Here is a 21,209-nt window from a genome sequence, read left to right as displayed (position 1 = left end):
TGGAAGTTCCAGTTCCAGAAAAACTCATTTGCTCTTTTGTCGGTCATGTGGGTGTGAGTAATGAAAGAATCTGCACTAACCCGTTCAAGGTGTTTACGTGGCAAAATGGACACTTGTTCATGCAAATGGCCTTTCATGTCTTAAATAACCAATAGGAACCTCCAAACAAACTTGTTTATATAGTTTAAGATTGGTTTTAATTCAATCAAATCTACCTTTTTTTTGTGTGTTAGGTGCAAATTTCATTAACTTTAGAAGGCGAGTGCCCTGTAATTTAAATTACATTAAATGTGTATCTTTAGATTACTGTCATCACCGGCAGTGACTACAGTAGGAGTTGCATAAAATACTGAAAAATCCTCTTTTAATGTCATATTTTTTATTAGAAATATCATAAAGGAACTTGTTAAAATGAGTTGAATACAGCTGGAGTTAAAACATTTAACTCCAGTGTCATTATTTATCACTGCAAAAACACAAAAAGTATTTTTGGTCTACTTTCTAGTCCAAATATCTTTGTACACTTAAAATAAGACACAACAAACTTGTATAATATTCTAAAACGTTACTTGTAAGTTAGTTTTTAACTAAACAAGTCCTTAATATGTAATTAAATATGAACTAGCTCCACTGGCAGATTATTTCACTTATAACAAGACCATGTTACAAGTGAAAAAAATCTGCCTGTGAAACTAGTTCTTATTCATCAGTACCAATTAATTATTGACTTAAAACAAGCTCCTATATCTTCCTGAAAAGTTAATTGCAAGTTAAGTTTCGTCTTATTACAACTGTACTGTAACTAGACCAAAAACACTTGGTAAAATTTTACAATTTAAACAGTGCTTGGTGAAAACTAAATATGTTTAAAAAAAATGCTCACATTGCAGTAAGCTGATGAGAGTAAACTGTGGCCCATCAGAATAAAATTTTAAATATAAACACTAGAAGATCTTAGAGTTTAAAACACAAAAGTTTCTGAAAAATTAGATCCTAAAATCTTAAAAATTTCTTCTATTTGAAATGAAGACAGCGACAGCTTACAGTACATTTCTAAAAATGGCTTCAAACAAACGGAAACATTTGGCTCTTTTACACATTTATAAGCACAGGGGCAAGACTTCTCTATACCTCAGTCACCTTGTCAACCTGTGTATGAAAATATCTCAAAAAACTAATGTGAGCTGACTTGTCTTGACAGCAGGTGAGAGTCAAACAACTGGGCCTCAACAACAGGACATTGACCCCAGTCACTGCAACAAATACTTTTGAAAAAAAAAAAAAAGAAGAAAAAAATGTGTGAAGAATGAAGTCAATGTTTCGGAATTACCCAAACAATGTAAACATCGCTCTAATCGAAGTGCCAGGTGCCCTTAAGATGGATGAGAACTGATAAAAGCAAACATGAAGCGGCACCGGGCCAAGAAATGCTCCACGTTGACGTGAGAGACAGGTGACGGCGAAGAACGAGATATGTGTGCTAAAGCAGGTTGGACCACTCACTGACTTATGTGATCCACATTGTTTGTCGCCAGCCTCTCACTGGTTTATTCTTTGTGTGTGCTGAAGTGAATAGTTACACTTTCCATTTGCCATATATCTTTAGGACAGGGTTGTGTTTTTTACCCACGGCTTTGTCAAGAGTACGACCCACAAAGCAGTGCTTCAGCTCTAGACTGAGGGAGAGGGCTCCGACTTTTGTGACAACAAAACCATGGAGTGATTCTGATGAGTACAATCACAAGTAAACAAATGAAGGCAACATATTGTTCTTTACAATAACTAGACTGTATTAAACAATAGGCCATATAAAGAAATAAACACTGCTTTTTAAAAAGGAAGCATAGTGTCAAACCTGATGCGTACGTAAAAGTTCCAGAAAAATGTAACTGGTTTCTTTTGCATTTCAGTTTTTAATATCAGAATGACTTTCTTTTAAGTCAGGCTTCTTTGTTTTAACTGTTTTTATAAAAAAAAATATATATATACTCAAAGAGTGAAAACTTTAGCAAAGTTAGCAAAACTTTTTGCTAACTTTTACAAAGTAATAAGTATATTACATTGTAATATACTTATTTCAATGTAATAAATATGGCAAAAATTGCATCCATTAAACAAGGGCAACCTAAACAAAAGTTGCTTAGAACCACAAAAGCTACAGTTGAAACCAGAAGTTTAAATACCCCTTAAGATATGAAGGGGTGGCCAGGAGTGAGGATGAGGGAGAAACGGACAGACAAGAGGACAGGGGGGAAGGTAAAGACAATGAAGATAAAGATAAAGATGAGAGACAAGCAGACAATGCTTCTGTTATGTGTCATCGGTAACAGTTACAAGCTGGATCGGTAAGCCCAGTCAACCAGATCCAAAATTCATTGTGAAACAGTGCTTGAACCATGTATGTCTTGGCCTTTCAAAAGCTGTGGTACCAGAAATTTCCATGGCTCCATGTCGGTCTTGACCTTGAGCGCGTGGTGTGTTTTTTCTACTCCAAAGCCTTTAATTGTCAAACATCACCTCTCACCATGAATGCAGATGCAGCATTCTTTGGAACAAAGCATACAAACAATTTACCGTGCGAGAGAGATCTGCTAGTCATAAGACTGTCATGACAACACATTTATGAAGATCGGTCAGTACGGGTTCAGAAATGCATGTAGGAATCAGCAAGGTGATGTCTTTTGAATGATATGCAGATGTTTTCCAGGCAGGGTTTGCCTTTCAGGGGCCATGAAAGTGGTGAGGGAAATATTGAGCAGGATCTGAATTACAGAGGCTGATCTCTGTCAATCAAGAGGTAGAAAGCATGGAAATGTTGCCGAGTCTTCGGTGCACTTTGGAAAAAAAATGGGGAGTTGGAGATTCTAAAAATGTCCCTCCAGAGAAGCATACACACCTTTACTGGAGTGCTTTCAGCTGTCGCCTGTCAGTTGCAAAACAAGAGATGCAGGGACTTTTCAGGGTCCTTACTCAAAGGCAACAAAGCTGCATGAGACTCTCCATTTCACTCCTATTGCCTCTCCTTGTATCTGTATCCCGTCTGTATCTCACAGGTACTGCGTCTGCACATATAAGTGTCCTCTCCTTATTACGACAGGACTAAATTCTTCAAAGTCTTGGACGCTCATAATGTGTAGTTTCAGAAGAGCACAAAGGAATGGAAATGTTAAGACATCTGGAACAAGTTATTTTCACAAGATAGACATACTGTGGTCAGTACCCAGAATTCAGCCCAGACATCCTTAAAGTTCAGCTTGCATTTAGGACTAAGTAACCCTTCAAAACAAAATAGCGTATCTTCTGATAATAAGAGGAAATCAACACATTTTCTTTATTGAAATGTTTACAAAAAGAAAATCCTGAAAAGAAACTGGTAAAAAAAACAACAACAAAAAAACTCATCAATTTTATGTAAAGAAAGAAGATACAATAGAGAACATACTGCTAGGTTCAATTTACTGAAGAGGGAGATTTCAGTTATACATATTTAATGAATAAACACAAAAGCCAGTTTTTAAATGTTTGACCTATTGATTACCTGCCGGTCAAGGGAAAAGTGTGCAGGTTTTCTGCTGACTGACTTGCTACATTCCTTCCCCCCCAGCAGGTTTTGATGCAGCCAAACAGACAACCCGGATCTGATGAAGTCATCTATGTACTTTGTATCTTAGTCAAACTGTGCTGTATGACAAGGGTGTCAACATTCTCACAGCACATCACCAAGACATGCAAAGTGAACACATAAAGAATTGCAGGAATGTCACAAACCAATGTTGAAATAAAGGCAACCTGTCAGAGAGACACTCGTTTGCGTCAAGGGTTGCTGTTTGGCAGGTCTGTCCAATTTCACTACTGTTGCTTAGTTTCATGCTAATTTGTTATTGCTTTGACAACATGGGGGCACGAATGGGGTGGAGAAATAAAAACAGTCTTCATCTGCAAACAATCTGATGGAATGACCTGCAAGAATGGCAGAATTACATAAATAAGTTGGAGACTGACTATGAGGAACTAGAAGTTGTTTGAGGTTTGCTATTTTATATTTGTTTAAGACGATATTCAGGCCAGCCTTGGGCAAATAAGGCGCAAGGCTGATCTCATGTGGCATGTTGGTGATCAAGGTAGAATTACAATATTTGGTTGGGAAAAACAAACAAAAAAAGCTTAACAATGCTTTAAGGCAGGGTTGTCAAACTCATTTTTGTTTTGGGCCACATCAAGATCACAAACATCCTCAAAAGGCCAGTTAAGGCAGAATGTATTGCAAAAGTTACCCATTAACTGTTCTGATATTAATAGATAGCTGTATGCGTTCAATGAGTGGTCTCCTTTAAACCAAATACTGAACATGTTTTCCCATTAATGTAATGTGGCAGCATACAGATAAAAAGTGCTTTTATTTGAATGATAAAATAATACTTAAGCACACAACTGTTATGTTTAAAGTTAAATATTTTTGTCCTTATAGAGTCTAGAGCAGTGTTTCTCAATCTTTTTTGGGCCAGCGCCCCCTATCCACCATTCAGGTCCCTTACCGCACCCATCAAAAAAGATGTAGGCTACTTGCACTGAATATTATTTTATGATTAATATTCCTAACATTATTGTTGCTGTCTTGAGTCGTATTGTTGTTTATTGTTATTGGGTGCTGGTCCTTTTAAACTTTTGCCATTATATATATTTTTTTATTTCTTTTTCTTTTCATATCCGACTTTTTGCATATGAAAAGACAAAGATAAGAGAAAGAAAAATAAAGAGCTGTTCCTACAACATGTTTATTCACAGTGACTTTCTCCCTTTAGTATGTAAATGTTGGTTTATAAGCTAAAATTATAAGGTTAGCTAAAATGCACGTGTTTTTAGCACATAAAAACCATATGTGCTATCACTACCATATTGTCTAACATTGACTTACTCCATTCATTATGTTAAGTTTAGCTTTAATACGAAAAGTAGCTAAAGTGCTAATCTTAGCTTAATTGCTACCATAAGTATGTCAGCTATCACTAGCATATTGACTAATATTTACTTATTCCATTCAGTATGCAAACCTTAGTATATAAATCAAACTTGGCTAAAATGCCACAGTTAGCTAAAATGCTATCAGTAGCTTGTGGATTACCACTAGTATGTTGACTAACATTAACCTATACTCCATTTGGTATGCAAGCATTGGTTTATGGGATGAAATGGTGAGATTAGCATGTGGCCTCTCAATCTCTATTGACTAACACTGACTTAACTCTGTTCAATATGTTTTACAACTGAGTTTATTGCAATGTTTNTTGTATGAGCTGTGGCAATTGTAGCACAGTTTCAGAAAAGGGAAATGGATTAACCCATGAAGTCACTGTGTCCTCTAATAACCCGATGAGCTCAATGCATCCCACGGCGTTTTTAAGGTCATTGGGCTCCTGTCAGGAAATGTTGCTGCATTTCCTGTTGGCATGTGGATGGTCATCACATGAAAAGTTGTTTTTGTTTTCCACTCAAGGACAGCTGAACTGATTTTTTTTTTTTTTTTTTTTTTTTTGCACACTTGACATGAGACAAAACTAACGTTCAAGTAACTTTTCATCAAGATGGGAGTTTTTTTTTTGTTTTTTAAGTAAATAATTTCTTAATATCGAAACTGAAGTACTAGTTTCACTGGCAAATTATTTCATATTTCCCATGTTATAAGTTGGGGAAACAAATCTTCCAGTGGAACTAGTACTTTTTTGTCTTTAAGAAATTATTTATTTAAAACAAGCTGCTACATCTTACTGAAAAATTACTTGGGAGTCAGAAAAAAGACAAAACCAAGATATTTGCACTAGAAACTAGACCAAAATCATTTAAGATTTTATTTTAGCAGTGTGCAATAATCTGGGTTTCCTTTAAATAGAAACTACTTTGATTAGTAAAACTTACTGCACTGTTTGACAACTAGGATCAGTTGGAATGTATGCAATTGAATAGAAGTGATTTTATTTTATTTTTTGTAAATTGCCTCACAAAAACATCATATAAATAAACAGAAGCCAACTGAATTCTAAATGCATAAATAAGGAGAAAAATTTCTGGAATAAAGACTCACAAAAATCAGATTAGGACAGGAAAGTAGATCAATACATTTACATTTAGGTTGTTATTAACAGGGTGAACACTGCAATCATCTGATAAGAGCTGACATGATAAAACATGAGTTCACTGGAGAGACAATTTTACTAAGATGTATCATTTCTGAATTGGACATTTGAATCTTTTTGATGCCGTCTGTCATTTGGTCTTTTTTAAAGTTAACTCTAAAATATGTTATCCTTGCTGTAGGAGGACGTTGAAGTTCAAACACTACAGCTGGCTGAAGTACCAGTACCTGGTGAAGGAACACAACTGGACCCTCTGGACGTACGCCTGTTTCTTTTGATCTACGCTTCACTGATTATATTTGAGTAGCCAGACGCATCCTGAAAAACATTTAATATATATATATTTATTTGCAGGATGAGGAAGGCCTCCTCTCATGGTGGAAAACTGTTGAAGGTAGCTTTGCTCTCAGTAGTTTTTGTTCACTGCAGCTGAAACTTCATAAAGGTAACTTTTTTTTTTGTCTTCTCTGACTCCAAGGATGGGATGAGTGGAATGAAGCGAACCAGAATGATGATGCTGAAGAGTATGTAAAACAAATGAGCATGTTGGATTTTTTTTTTTTTTTTTTTTTTTGAGTTTGATTTAAAATGAAGAGCAAGAAATTGCTAATTTAAGACAATACTTGTTTGAACTGCAGCTTAAATGTTCTCATTTTATGGTTTCTTCTATAGCTGTCTCTATTGCTTTATTTTTCTAATCATCTCCATTGATGATCATACATTTCAAATTAGGCATCTGTTTATATGGAGAGTCCCAATCCAGTGTGTGTGTCAGAACTGTATTTGGTACCTTTGCTTGGAACATAATGAAACCTAATTTCATTGGATGCATGTGAAAGGAGACAGTTTAATCAAACGCATGACAATTCATGAGCTATGAAATGCCAGTTAGCCAAAAGGCTATTTGTAGTCTCATGGCCAGGAGGTAAAAAAAAAAAAGCAATAAAATACAAGAATGAGTAAGATACTGTAAGTAGATGAGATTAGACTTAAGAAAAAAACCCCAAAAAAAACCCTAACACTCTATGAAAGAAGGAAACATAACTTAAGACAATACGATACAAATAAACAACGCAGCACAACATGTTAACCAGTGTTTCTCTCCCACAGTGAGAAACACTGATGGAGAACCACTAAAAACTTTGAAGTATTACATTATTTTGATTAAACAAATCCGCAGAACGCTGTGGGAAAGCGTTTAGTGAAGACAATAGGTTGTTGTTGTTCTACCGTGTTTAGATAACTTGGCAATTAGCATATCCCTAATTTCAACCTTACATAAGATGCATATTTGTAGTTGCCATTTCCTTTACCTTTTTTATTTATTTTTTTCATTCTGTTGATTAGAGTGGTGGAACAAGCCGCCGACCGAGTCTTCATGGCCGCGCGTCTTTTTGTTCGCTTCTTCAACCAGCGCGGCGCCTCCCTCCAGCAGCGAATCCTGGAACTCCTCTCCTTGGCCGACTTGGCAGACAACTTCCACAAGAAGACGGTGACTGCCAGCGTGGGCGGCGGGGTGGCCAGCGTTGCCGGGTCAGTCACCACCATCACCGGGCTCATTCTGGCGCCCTTCACGGCGGGGACGTCGCTCATCGTCACAGCGGTGGGCATCGGCATCGCCACGGCGGGCGGCCTGACGTCTGCCTCGGCCAACATCACGGACACATTGCATTCAAAGACCGACCGCAAGAAGGTGGAGAAGATGATCCAAGATTACCAGGATGAAATTAAGGACATCAAGGACTGCTTGGAGTTCTTACAGGTCAGAACGTGTACACATTCTAGACGTTGGAGTAGATTAGTATGACGACGTATTGGGGACATCGTTGATTTAAAAAAAAAGAGTAAATTTCCACTAAAAAAAACAATCCTCAAATTTTCTAGAAAAAGCTCAGAACATTTCCAAAAGCTGAAAATGTTAAACTTTTTAAATTAAGAACATTTTTAAGTTGAAAATGTTCAACTCTTGAAACTCAGACATTTCCAATTCTTTTCTAGAAGTGTTTTTGGCAGAAATTTACAATATTTTTTTTTTTCCTTGAACATTTTCAACTTTTGAAAAATGTTCTAAATTCAAAAAGTTGATCACTTTCAACTTGTGTTCTGAGTTTTTTTTCCTAGAAATTTTGACAGTTGAGGGTTGTTTTTTTGTTTTTGTTTTTTTTTGGCAGAAATGTACTTTATTTTGATGCACAGTTGCCCAAGTATATTAGTTTTTCTTTTTGTGTGATGATTTCTTAGTGTCAGTTGTTTAGAAATGTGTCGGATGCCGATTCATAAGAGCAAAACTTGCGATCCTTTCAGGAAGGGATGGAGACGCTCGAGGAGTGGAACTTCGAGAAGTACGCCGAGAGCATCTCGAAGAAGCACCTGAATCAGAACGTCAAACATGTAATGAAGGAGGGCGGTCGGGCTGGGAAGGCTTTAGTCATCAACACGGAAAGCCTGATCAGCACCGTCCAGGTTCTGAGCGTCGCCGGCGGCGCTGCTAAAGCCGCGCAGGTGATGAGCGTCACCACGGGAGTCATGTCGGGCCTCTTCCTGGCTCTGGACGTGTTCTTCCTGGCGAAGGATTCCATGGAGCTGAAAAAGGGCGCGAAGACGGAGTTTGCCACCAAGATCCGAGAGGTGTGTAAGGACCTGCAGGACGGGTTGCTGGAGCTGAACCGAATCAAAGAAGAGCTGCAAAAAACTATGGATGGGATAGAGGTGGAGGTTGAAGAGGAGGAGGAGGATGAGGAGATGTTGAAGTCTGACCTGAAGAAGCTTATTGAACTTGAAGACTGAGGGGTGGTGGCTACGTATTTAAAATCAAGCATCCCGGTTTTAAGAAGACAAAGAAACCAAAATGGGGCAATAGCTTTGGTAGTTTTTTTTCCAGTCGTTGCTGAAAAGATACTTTTTTCAAAAATATTTTACTAGATTCTTTTTAAATATACTTGACTAAAATGTTGTAATTATTCTGAATGTGTGCCTTTTCCTCTTTAATAAAAGTGGTTTATTTGTATTTTATGTTTGGCTAATGACGTAACATGTGGATGGCTGAAACCAGGAAGTAGAGACACGAGGAGACCAGTTTTGATCAGAAAATATTCCAGTAAACACTGCATGAACACCGCGTGCTTGCGCCGCAATGCCAGCATGAAGGCCTGAAAAAATGTGGAAGGGCCGCATTATCAAAGCACGTCTGGAGGGAAAAAAAAATTTCTGTCAGATGTTTTCAGCATGAACAGTAAACTGGAAAACATAGAACAAAGGAAGTTAAAATGCAGCCAATAATGAGTAATTACGGTCACTAAGATGTTTTGTATCATAGCCAAAGAAAAGGAATGTTTTTAGTTGCAAAATTGTTGAAAAACAGAGTTGGCGCCCTCGTGTTAATAACCAGGTGACACTTATCACTCAAAACGTCATAAAACTGATCATTTTAAAGAAAAAACCCTCACTTGAGTCCAGATGGAAGACGGTACACTCAACCCCACCCAGTGTGGATGACAGAGCTGACTTTTCTGGTTGGTGGAAAAGGAGGCTACAACTTGTCAAGTTCAAATGGAACTTCAAAAGTTTAAAACTTGACAATAGACTTTGTTCCACTGAGACTGGCTGAATGTAAACGCAATAAAATGTAAACTTTTATTGAACTATAGAGGTGATTCTGGAGAATCACTGTGGGCACTGAGAATTCAAATGTATGGAAAAAAAATTGCACAAAAACAAACCTCAGCCTTGATGATCACAACAAAATCCAGGAATTTTTTTTTTTTTTTTTTTTTTTTAAATAGCTTCCTTCTCAAACATAGTTCATGTATTTCCTTTAAAAGCCCCTTTGGGGATTTCTTTTTCTCATTCCTGTTACTCTCCTGTAGTTGGAGCAGGTTGAGTTGGACAGTAAAACTTTGTGTTTATGTCAATCAAGTATTCACACCTCAAATTATCCTTCCCAATCTCTGTGCTTACTGTTAATACCTGCAGTTCAGCTACTGTACTTAAAAAAAATAAATAAATCTAATCTTCAGTGGTGGCTGACTGAAACCTCAAACTTGTGGTTGTGTTGCGGTTAAACCCTATGTAATAACTAAATCTAGTCTTTTATTAAGGAAACATTATTTTTCCATTTTCCTTTATTTAATCATACTAAAACCACGTAGAGATCAAGATTTCATTTGCAATGGGTTCCACTGAAAGGCTGAAAATCTGCCTTTCAGTGAAACAGAAGATAAGTTACAGTAAAAAGGAATAGAATAGAATAGAATAGAATAGACTTTATTGGAAGTTCCAGTTCCAGAAAAACTCATTTGCTCTTTTGTCGGTCATGTGGGTGTGAGTAATGAAAGAATCTGCACTAACCCGTTCAAGGTGTTTACGTGGCAAAATGGACACTTGTTCATGCAAATGGCCTTTCATGTCTTAAATAACCAATAGGAACCTCCAAACAAACTTGTTTATATAGTTTAAGATTGGTTTTAATTCAATCAAATCTACCTTTTTTTTGTGTGTTAGGTGCAAATTTCATTAACTTTAGAAGGCGAGTGCCCTGTAATTTAAATTACATTAAATGTGTATCTTTAGATTACTGTCATCACCGGCAGTGACTACAGTAGGAGTTGCATAAAATACTGAAAAATCCTCTTTTAATGTCATATTTTTTATTAGAAATATCATAAAGGAACTTGTTAAAATGAGTTGAATACAGCTGGAGTTAAAACATTTAACTCCAGTGTCATTATTTATCACTGCAAAAACACAAAAAGTATTTTTGGTCTACTTTCTAGTCCAAATATCTTTGTACACTTAAAATAAGACACAACAAACTTGTATAATATTCTAAAACGTTACTTGTAAGTTAGTTTTTAACTAAACAAGTCCTTAATATGTAATTAAATATGAACTAGCTCCACTGGCAGATTATTTCACTTATAACAAGACCATGTTACAAGTGAAAAAAATCTGCCTGTGAAACTAGTTCTTATTCATCAGTACCAATTAATTATTGACTTAAAACAAGCTCCTATATCTTCCTGAAAAGTTAATTGCAAGTTAAGTCTTGTCTTATTACAACTGTACAGTAACTAGACCACAAACACTTGGTAAAATTTTACAATTTAAACAGTGCTTGGTGAAAACTAAATATGTTTAAAAAAATGCTCACATTGCAGTAAGCTGATGAGAGTAAACTGTGGCCCATCAGAATAAAATTTTAAATATAAACACTAGAAGATCTTAGAGTTTAAAACACAAAAGTTTCTGAAAAATTAGATCCTAAAATCTTAAAAATTTCTTCTATTTGAAATGAAGACAGCGACAGCTTACAGTACATTTCTAAAAATGGCTTCAAACAAACGGAAACATTTGGCTCTTTTACACATTTATAAGCACAGGGGCAAGACTTCTCTATACCTCAGTCACCTTGTCAACCTGTGTATGAAAATATCTCAAAAAACTAATGTGAGCTGACTTGTCTTGACAGCAGGTGAGAGTCAAACAACTGGGCCTCAACAACAGGACATTGACCCCAGTCACTGCAACAAATACTTTTGAAAAAAAAAAAAAAGAAGAAAAAAATGTGTGAAGAATGAAGTCAATGTTTCGGAATTACCCAAACAATGTAAACATCGCTCTAATCGAAGTGCCAGGTGCCCTTAAGATGGATGAGAACTGATAAAAGCAAACATGAAGCGGCACCGGGCCAAGAAATGCTCCACGTTGACGTGAGAGACAGGTGACGGCGAAGAACGAGATATGTGTGCTAAAGCAGGTTGGACCACTCACTGACTTATGTGATCCACATTGTTTGTCGCCAGCCTCTCACTGGTTTATTCTTTGTGTGTGCTGAAGTGAATAGTTACACTTTCCATTTGCCATATATCTTTAGGACAGGGTTGTGTTTTTTACCCACGGCTTTGTCAAGAGTACGACCCACAAAGCAGTGCTTCAGCTCTAGACTGAGGGAGAGGGCTCCGACTTTTGTGACAACAAAACCATGGAGTGATTCTGATGAGTACAATCACAAGTAAACAAATGAAGGCAACATATTGTTCTTTACAATAACTAGACTGTATTAAACAATAGGCCATATAAAGAAATAAACACTGCTTTTTAAAAAGGAAGCATAGTGTCAAACCTGATGCGTACGTAAAAGTTCCAGAAAAATGTAACTGGTTTCTTTTGCATTTCAGTTTTTAATATCAGAATGACTTTCTTTTAAGTCAGGCTTCTTTGTTTTAACTGTTTTTATAAAAAAAAATATATATATACTCAAAGAGTGAAAACTTTAGCAAAGTTAGCAAAACTTTTTGCTAACTTTTACAAAGTAATAAGTATATTACATTGTAATATACTTATTTCAATGTAATAAATATGGCAAAAATTGCATCCATTAAACAAGGGCAACCTAAACAAAAGTTGCTTAGAACCACAAAAGCTACAGTTGAAACCAGAAGTTTAAATACCCCTTAAGATATGAAGGGGTGGCCAGGAGTGAGGATGAGGGAGAAACGGACAGACAAGAGGACAGGGGGGAAGGTAAAGACAATGAAGATAAAGATAAAGATGAGAGACAAGCAGACAATGCTTCTGTTATGTGTCATCGGTAACAGTTACAAGCTGGATCGGTAAGCCCAGTCAACCAGATCCAAAATTCATTGTGAAACAGTGCTTGAACCATGTATGTCTTGGCCTTTCAAAAGCTGTGGTACCAGAAATTTCCATGGCTCCATGTCGGTCTTGACCTTGAGCGCGTGGTGTGTTTTTTCTACTCCAAAGCCTTTAATTGTCAAACATCACCTCTCACCATGAATGCAGATGCAGCATTCTTTGGAACAAAGCATACAAACAATTTACCGTGCGAGAGAGATCTGCTAGTCATAAGACTGTCATGACAACACATTTATGAAGATCGGTCAGTACGGGTTCAGAAATGCATGTAGGAATCAGCAAGGTGATGTCTTTTGAATGATATGCAGATGTTTTCCAGGCAGGGTTTGCCTTTCAGGGGCCATGAAAGTGGTGAGGGAAATATTGAGCAGGATCTGAATTACAGAGGCTGATCTCTGTCAATCAAGAGGTAGAAAGCATGGAAATGTTGCCGAGTCTTCGGTGCACTTTGGAAAAAAAATGGGGAGTTGGAGATTCTAAAAATGTCCCTCCAGAGAAGCATACACACCTTTACTGGAGTGCTTTCAGCTGTCGCCTGTCAGTTGCAAAACAAGAGATGCAGGGACTTTTCAGGGTCCTTACTCAAAGGCAACAAAGCTGCATGAGACTCTCCATTTCACTCCTATTGCCTCTCCTTGTATCTGTATCCCGTCTGTATCTCACAGGTACTGCGTCTGCACATATAAGTGTCCTCTCCTTATTACGACAGGACTAAATTCTTCAAAGTCTTGGACGCTCATAATGTGTAGTTTCAGAAGAGCACAAAGGAATGGAAATGTTAAGACATCTGGAACAAGTTATTTTCACAAGATAGACATACTGTGGTCAGTACCCAGAATTCAGCCCAGACATCCTTAAAGTTCAGCTTGCATTTAGGACTAAGTAACCCTTCAAAACAAAATAGCGTATCTTCTGATAATAAGAGGAAATCAACACATTTTCTTTATTGAAATGTTTACAAAAAGAAAATCCTGAAAAGAAACTGGTAAAAAAAACAACAACAAAAAAACTCATCAATTTTATGTAAAGAAAGAAGATACAATAGAGAACATACTGCTAGGTTCAATTTACTGAAGAGGGAGATTTCAGTTATACATATTTAATGAATAAACACAAAAGCCAGTTTTTAAATGTTTGACCTATTGATTACCTGCCGGTCAAGGGAAAAGTGTGCAGGTTTTCTGCTGACTGACTTGCTACATTCCTTCCCCCCCAGCAGGTTTTGATGCAGCCAAACAGACAACCCGGATCTGATGAAGTCATCTATGTACTTTGTATCTTAGTCAAACTGTGCTGTATGACAAGGGTGTCAACATTCTCACAGCACATCACCAAGACATATGCAAAGTGAATACATAAAGAATTGCAGGAATGTCACAAACCAATGTTGAAATAAAGGCAACCTGTCAGAGAGACACTCGTTTGCGTCAAGGGTTGCTGTTTGGCAGGTCTGTCCAATTTCACTACTGTTGCTTAGTTTCATGCTAATTTGTTATTGCTTTGACAACATGGGGGCACGAATGGGGTGGAGAAATAAAAACAGTCTTCATCTGCAAACAATCTGATGGAATGACCTGCAAGAATGGCAGAATTACATAAATAAGTTGGAGACTGACTATGAGGAACTAGAAGTTGTTTGAGGTTTGCTATTTTATATTTGTTTAAGACGATATTCAGGCCAGCCTTGGGCAAATAAGGCGCAAGGCTGATCTCATGTGGCATGTTGGTGATCAAGGTAGAATTACAATATTTGGTTGGGAAAAACAAACAAAAAAAGCTTAACAATGCTTTAAGGCAGGGTTGTCAAACTCATTTTTGTTTTGGGCCACATCAAGATCACAAACATCCTCAAAAGGCCAGTTAAGGCAGAATGTATTGCAAAAGTTACCCATTAACTGTTCTGATATTAATAGATAGCTGTATGCGTTCGATGAGTGGTCTCCTTTAAACCAAATACTGAACATGTTTTCCCATTAATGTAATGTGGCAGCATACAGATAAAAAGTGCTTTTATTTGAATGATAAAATAATACTTAAGCACACAACTGTTATGTTTAAAGTTAAATATTTTTGTCCTTATAGAGTCTAGAGCAGTGTTTCTCAATCTTTTTTGGGCCAGCGCCCCCTATCCACCATTCAGGTCCCTTACCGCACCCATCAAAAAAGATGTAGGCTACTTGCACTGAATATTATTTTATGATTAATATTACTAACATTATTGTTGCTGTCTTGAGTCGTATTGTTGTTTATTGTTATTGGGTGCTGGTCCTTTTAAACTTTTGCCATTATATATATTTTTTTATTTCTTTTTCTTTTCATATCCGACTTTTTGGATATGAAAAGACAAAGATAAGAGAAAGAAAAATAAAGAGCTGTTCCTACAACATGTTTATTCACAGTGACTTTCTCCCTTTAGTATGTAAATGTTGGTTTATAAGCTAAAATTATAAGGTTAGCTAAAATGCACATGTGTTTTTAGCACATAAAAACCATATGTGCTATCACTACCATATTGTCTAACATTGACTTACTCCATTCATTATGTTAAGTTTAGCTTTAATACGAAAAGTAGCTAAAGTGCTAATCTTAGCTTAATTGCTACCATAAGTATGTCAGCTATCACTAGCATATTGACTAATATTTACTTATTCCATTCAGTATGCAAACCTTAGTATATAAATCAAACTTGGCTAAAATGCCACAGTTAGCTAAAATGCTATCAGTAGCTTGTGGATTACCACTAGTATGTTGACTAACATTAACCTATACTCCATTTGGTATGCAAGCATTGGTTTATGGGATGAAATGGTGAGATTAGCATGTGGCCTCTCAATCTCTATTGACTAACACTGACTTAACTCTGTTCAATATGTTTTACAACTGAGTTTATTGCAATGTTTCACATTTGCCGATAGGAACAAATGTTAAAATTAGTAGTCTTCCAGAAGTAGCCTACTGGAAGGTGTGTTACACCAGTAAATATCTGCTATCCAGGTAATTTCTCATACTTAATGAATACAACACCCGGAACATCAAAACCACAATTGGTGAAAATAGTATACAATTTTATAAACTTCATAAAAAATAATATAAATAATCTGAATTATTTATCTGATGAAAGATATACTGGCATGTTTTAAATACATATGTATATGCTATTTTTTTATCAGAGAAAAATGGCTGGAAGTTGACAAGTAGCAAAATGTGGATACAAACTGTCAAACTGCTCCCAAGTCTTTGTTATATTTCTTCTGAATGTTCTTTATTTAGATTTTTAAAATGATTAACTGTTTATTGTTTTGTGTTTTTTGTTTTTTTAAATCTGCTGCCACAATTCATTAAATTTCATTAGAAACAGTGAAATTTGAACTTATTTGTAATGTTGGTGGGAACAGGGAGTTCACAAGCAGTTGGCTAGTCAAGCATTTCTCAACCCTGTGCCTTCAGGTGTTGCTCTGTGCTTAACATGCCTTCCCTAAAGCAATGAATTAACTCACAAGCATGACGTCTGATTATGGAAAAGCACTGTAACTATCTGTCAACATAAACACAGGAATTTGAAGCAGAAAAGCATGTAAAAGAAGGACCAGCATCAGAAAACACCAGTTTCACACTGCTATTAGAAAATATTCCACTCATAAGAAGATGATGTTTTTCCAGAGCAGACTATCCACATTTTTTTTTCCAAAATGTTTCTTGTAAAAGTTTTAGGGCTGATTCATCTTTGCAAATTTGGAACACATCATTGTTACGTTCAAAAATTGACATATGAACATTAATCCAGCTCATGATGTGGTGACAGGGAAAACAATATGTGTTTTGTACTCCATTGTCCTTCCACAGCACACACATGTGGTCAGGTTAAGTTAACTGATGATTCTAGATCAAGTTTAAGAGTGAGTGCAAGCAATGTAGCTGGAAGAAAAAAACAAAAAACAGGTGTACACTGAAACTTCTCATACTCATTCTTCAGTGTCAGCATGAGTGTGGTCTCAATGGAATGAGTTCAAATCAGCTATAGGAAATAGAACAAACTGAAATCTTACAGAATTGACAAAACTGTACAAATGGACAATACTCTTAAATGCCTCAACTTTTACCAATAATGTACTAAATTTCTGGTTATAAATCTTAGCAGAAATAATGCCTATTTTGAGTATAAATGTTGGAATTAGCTGAAAACTTTGATTACAAAAAAACAGAAGAAGTCAAATGAAGAACAAAAAATTCAAAGCTAAAAAAATAACATCATTTGAAATAACTGGATACAACAGTTTGTGGAAAACCGAAAAGATTTAAAGGGTTGAGTATGAGTGTGAGTGTGGTCTATGCAAGAGTGGAAACAGGTGTTCTGTCAGCTATGATAATCAGTCAGCACCAATATTTTATTAACAAACATAAATATGTTTGCAAAAGTTGCAGCTGTCCTCTCCAAACTGATATGTGCTCCAAGTCCCTGCTTTTGAGCTGAGTTATAAAAGCTGTTCATTTCCAAAGCCTAAAGTTGTATAAAGTATGAAAATACTTAACAGTAGTATTTTCATACTTTATACAGCACCATCAAGGTGTGGTGGAGTCAGGCATCCTGTCAGTCTGGTCTGTTTCCACTGAACAGGTGTTAATGGAAATATTTACACATGTTTTGTTGTTTAACTGCTTCCATACAAGTGAATGCCAACCAAATACATGTTATTATTTTATTTCATATTCCTTTAACCACAATTGAGAGAAAAAGCAACAGTGGCGAAAGGAAGAATTTTTAAAGCAATCACAGAGTCACTGCAAAAAAAATCAGCATTTGAGAAAAAAAAATCTAAGAAATGTCATGAGATAGTATTATGTGGAAAACCCCATGTGACTCAAGTTTTAAAGCCCTGAGACACCCATGTGTAAAGGCTTAAGCAGTAGTTTTAAGTGGAAAAGTTATCTTTGTGCATTTCAGTACAATAAGCTGGCAGAACAATACCAAGAGGTGGAAAGCTCTAGTCATGAACATGCATGCTGTGTGTGGATTAAACCTGTTCCTTTTGACTAGTTTCCTCTCATGGCTTAGCCATGACAGTCATAATGAGATTATTTTTCTCATTGTGGAATGAAAAGTTGTGTTTTCTTTTTGTTGTAGCATAAAAAGAACAGCAAGGAAAGAAAAAAGTAAACCTGTCAATCTTCCTTCACTACTCTAAGCTCCTTCTAAAGTTAACCAAGCCTACTAGTGTTACAATACAAACGAAGAGAGAAGTGCCGATCCGAACGAGGCAAATTTACTTGAGTCCATCAAAACCACAACCTCAAGGTTCTCCATTGCTCAGTCTCTCTGGAAACCTTATTTAGAAAGTATTTTGCACAGTCACACCTTGCCCACATTCTTGGCTATATTCACGGCCGCAAGATTAAGGAATAGACCATAAATGGAGATGCTCCAAACTGGGGTATAACCAATCCAAACATTAACCAGTTACAGTGAGGCTGAACAATGGAGAAGTGACCTAACATTGTCTAGAACATACTCACATGACTGAGAAGACAGAGAATCTATGAGAGGCTTGTAATTCTCAGAGCCCCTGGGAAACAGAGGAACATGGAGAACCTAATTTTCCTAAATCCTTCCTGGGAACTCTGGGAATATTATCGGGGCGATGGGGGATTAGCAGCATCTGTATTGTCATTCTCATGACTGTTGGTTAGATGATGGGGCATAGGAATGTGGGCTAGGCTGTATATGCTAGGATTCAGGTTTGATGTGAAGGTGTAACCCAATCATTAGAAAATCTAATGATCCAACTATGTGACAACGATTGCGATGGCAGCAGATGCTGAGGTGGAGAATGGCAGACCAGGGATTCTTGTTCTACTAAATCTCTGAGTACAAGTCTCAGCATCTACTTCACCTATCTAGGGGAATCCAAATACAAGATGATCAGCAGGTTGGAGTGAATGTCTTAATTGAATTAAAATATGATCATTAGGGATTACTGGAAGCTAACAGGAACTGGACAGAAAGGTATGACAAAAAACGGAGCAAAGTTGGCAAGTATATAAACTGAACACGATGCTGAACACCTGTCAGGAATCCGAGTCTGGAGTCAAGTGAGGAAGGATGATTAGAAGTAATGACTAAGCACAAACAAATACATGGAGACGGTGACATTAGAAAAATAAGATCTAAACAGAAAAAAGCAAAACAACCAAACAGGACAAGCCCAAAATAAGTCAACCTGAAATACCAGAAATACTAAACACAGCAAGAAGACGTACAAACTGTTCTACAATGAGAAGAACAACGCAAACTTTGCGATGACCAACTACACTCCGCCTTTGTAATAAGGTGTGGTCCAACGATGTCTAGGCTTGCCTGTGTTAGGTAGGTATTAATTAGAAACCAAGGAAAACAATGGGGCAAAATGAAAATCCACTGACAAACCAGTTTTCTGCATTTTTGTGTTTGGTTTTGAATGTCGCTTGTACATTGCTTTATTTTATTATCACATCCTGGGGCAAAAAAGACACAGTTAGAGTGTTTTGACCTGTCAGGAAAAATCTTCTCTATTTGGTTGAAAGAGTGTCAACAAAAAGGTGCAGCATAATACCAGAGTTCGATATTAAAACCTCTTGCATCACTATCAATAGTAGTCTAAGACTAACCGTAGTCTTAGACTACTATTGATAGTGTAAGACTCGTCTCAATTTTCACTCTCAGTTGTAATAGGGTACCTCACATAATAGGTATGAAGAGCTATGTTAATTCCAACTGCTGGGATCTCACTTGGTCAGAATAGAAGTGACGATAGAGCTGGGGAGCCAGAAATGTGTAATCCATAGCAGCTAGATTCATTGGAAACTAGAGGTTGTCAAGGACGGCCAGCTGCTGCAAGAAAGTTTCAAAAACATGTAAACTAGTCCATTAATTTCAAATTGCTTTTTATTTTATTCAAAAAAAGTTTGATCTCAATAAAGTTTCAATGTCATTTCAGCTACAAGTAAAAATGTAGAAAAAAAATTTCAGAGCTCAAACATTGTCTCCACACAAGACACTATTGCATTTGCTGTTTTTGATGAAACTAATGTAATCAGTTTTTCCCATCTTGTGAGTTGAATATGTTTCCACCTATTCAATTGTAAATCTGTCCATGTTAATTTTGCCATTTTCTGAGATCATTTTTGTTGTAAAGAGGCTTGATACAAATATATCTTTAAGTTACTTCCCCTTCATATTCCAAGGTCTTACATATTTTCGGACAGATCTAAGGGCCTTGATGGAGTTCTGAAATTTCTACTTAATCTGTGCTGAACAAATAAGATCATAATCAAATCTGGAGTAGGGCTTTGTACACTTGAAATCATAATTTTAACACTTAGAAAATCTACAGTATTTTAATATTTTAATAAAACTCTGAGAATTCTAATAATTTTAGAATTCTACGATCAATCTAAGAACAGTCTGTTCTTAGACTTTTAACATGTCCAAGTTAATTGTATGAGGTACACCGAGACATTTTTCCAGTCTCGTCAAAAGAATGTTCTTATGTCATACCTGCGTAATAAGATAAAATTAGGAAAAAAACTACTTGTTTCCTTGATGTAATCAAGGAAACAAGTAGACACAATGAAATCTGTGTTTTGAGTGGCCCTTAAAGTAAACTCAACAGGGAACATGCCACACCTATAACCATTTTTCCCCCCTCATATTGTCCCGTCTCCTCCCTTCCTCTAGGAGATAAATAGTGACATGGAGTAAACAGGTGTCCAGATTCACCTGAGCATCAGAAGGCATCAGAAACAATCCACCTGCAAATCATACCTGGGGGATTAAACATCACACATACAAGACATTCTAAGGAATTATCTTTCGCACAAAGGACAAAAAGAAGCTACAGGTAGGTACAACAACCAATTTCAATTTTCTTTTTTTCTTTTTATATTTTTACTATATTATACAAAAAAAACGAATGTTTTAACCATCTGAGGAGTGTTAAGTGGTAATTCTATAAAGAAGCTTAGATAACTGCCTATAGAAGTTATTTAGAGATATGAAATAATAACTCCCTATTTAGTCATTTCTTAAAATATTTTGTTACTCTTATAAAAATATTTCATAATATGTATAAAATGTTTAATTAGGAACGTATAGCAAAACTTATTCATTTGAATTTTTTAATTTTAGAAAATTTGACAAGTTAATTATCTTTTTGAAGATCTCACATATAACTGAAGCTAAGCCATTAATTGCTTAATTAAGCTATCTTACCTTTTCCAGACGGCATGGAGAAACTACTGATCCTCAGTGTTCTGTTGGTGACGCTATCCTGGGCATTTATGGCCACAAATGCTCAGACAACCACAGCGGCAGCAGCAACTACAACCACAGCGGCAGCAGCAGCAACTACAACCACAGCGGCAGCAGCAGCAACTACAACCACAGCGGCA

At 36.5% G+C, this 21,209-nt stretch overlaps 1 protein-coding gene across 1 annotated transcript; it reads left to right on the top strand.

Moving 5' to 3' along the window:
• Positions 1-6,314: 6,314 nt before the first annotated feature.
• LOC103153179 (apolipoprotein L3-like) lies at positions 6,315-9,143 on the top strand. The gene is made up of 5 exons (XM_016661733.1): positions 6,315-6,390; positions 6,486-6,525; positions 6,610-6,655; positions 7,479-7,893; positions 8,436-9,143. The coding sequence occupies exons 4-5, from the start codon at positions 7,510-7,512 to the stop codon at positions 8,916-8,918; spliced, it is 867 nt and encodes a 288-aa protein (XP_016517219.1). The 5' UTR covers positions 6,315-6,390; positions 6,486-6,525; positions 6,610-6,655; positions 7,479-7,509; the 3' UTR covers positions 8,919-9,143.
• Positions 9,144-21,209: the final 12,066 nt, after the last annotated feature.

Source organism: Poecilia formosa, unplaced genomic scaffold (genome assembly GCF_000485575.1).
Source record: "Poecilia formosa unplaced genomic scaffold, Poecilia_formosa-5.1.2 Scaffold341, whole genome shotgun sequence".
Taxonomy (NCBI): Eukaryota; Metazoa; Chordata; class Actinopteri; order Cyprinodontiformes; family Poeciliidae; genus Poecilia; species Poecilia formosa.
The sequence above is the reverse complement of the archived record's forward strand: the minus strand, read 5'-3'. Positions and strand labels throughout refer to the sequence as shown.

Coding starts and splice junctions, on each gene's coding strand:
- LOC103153179 (XM_016661733.1), top strand. CDS start 7,510: ATGGCCGCGCGTCTTTTTGTTCGCTTCTTCAACCAGCGCGGCGCCTCC. Junction 7,894..8,435: donor ACTGCTTGGAGTTCTTACAG/GTCAGAACGTGT, acceptor CGATCCTTTCAG/GAAGGGATGGAGACGCTCGA.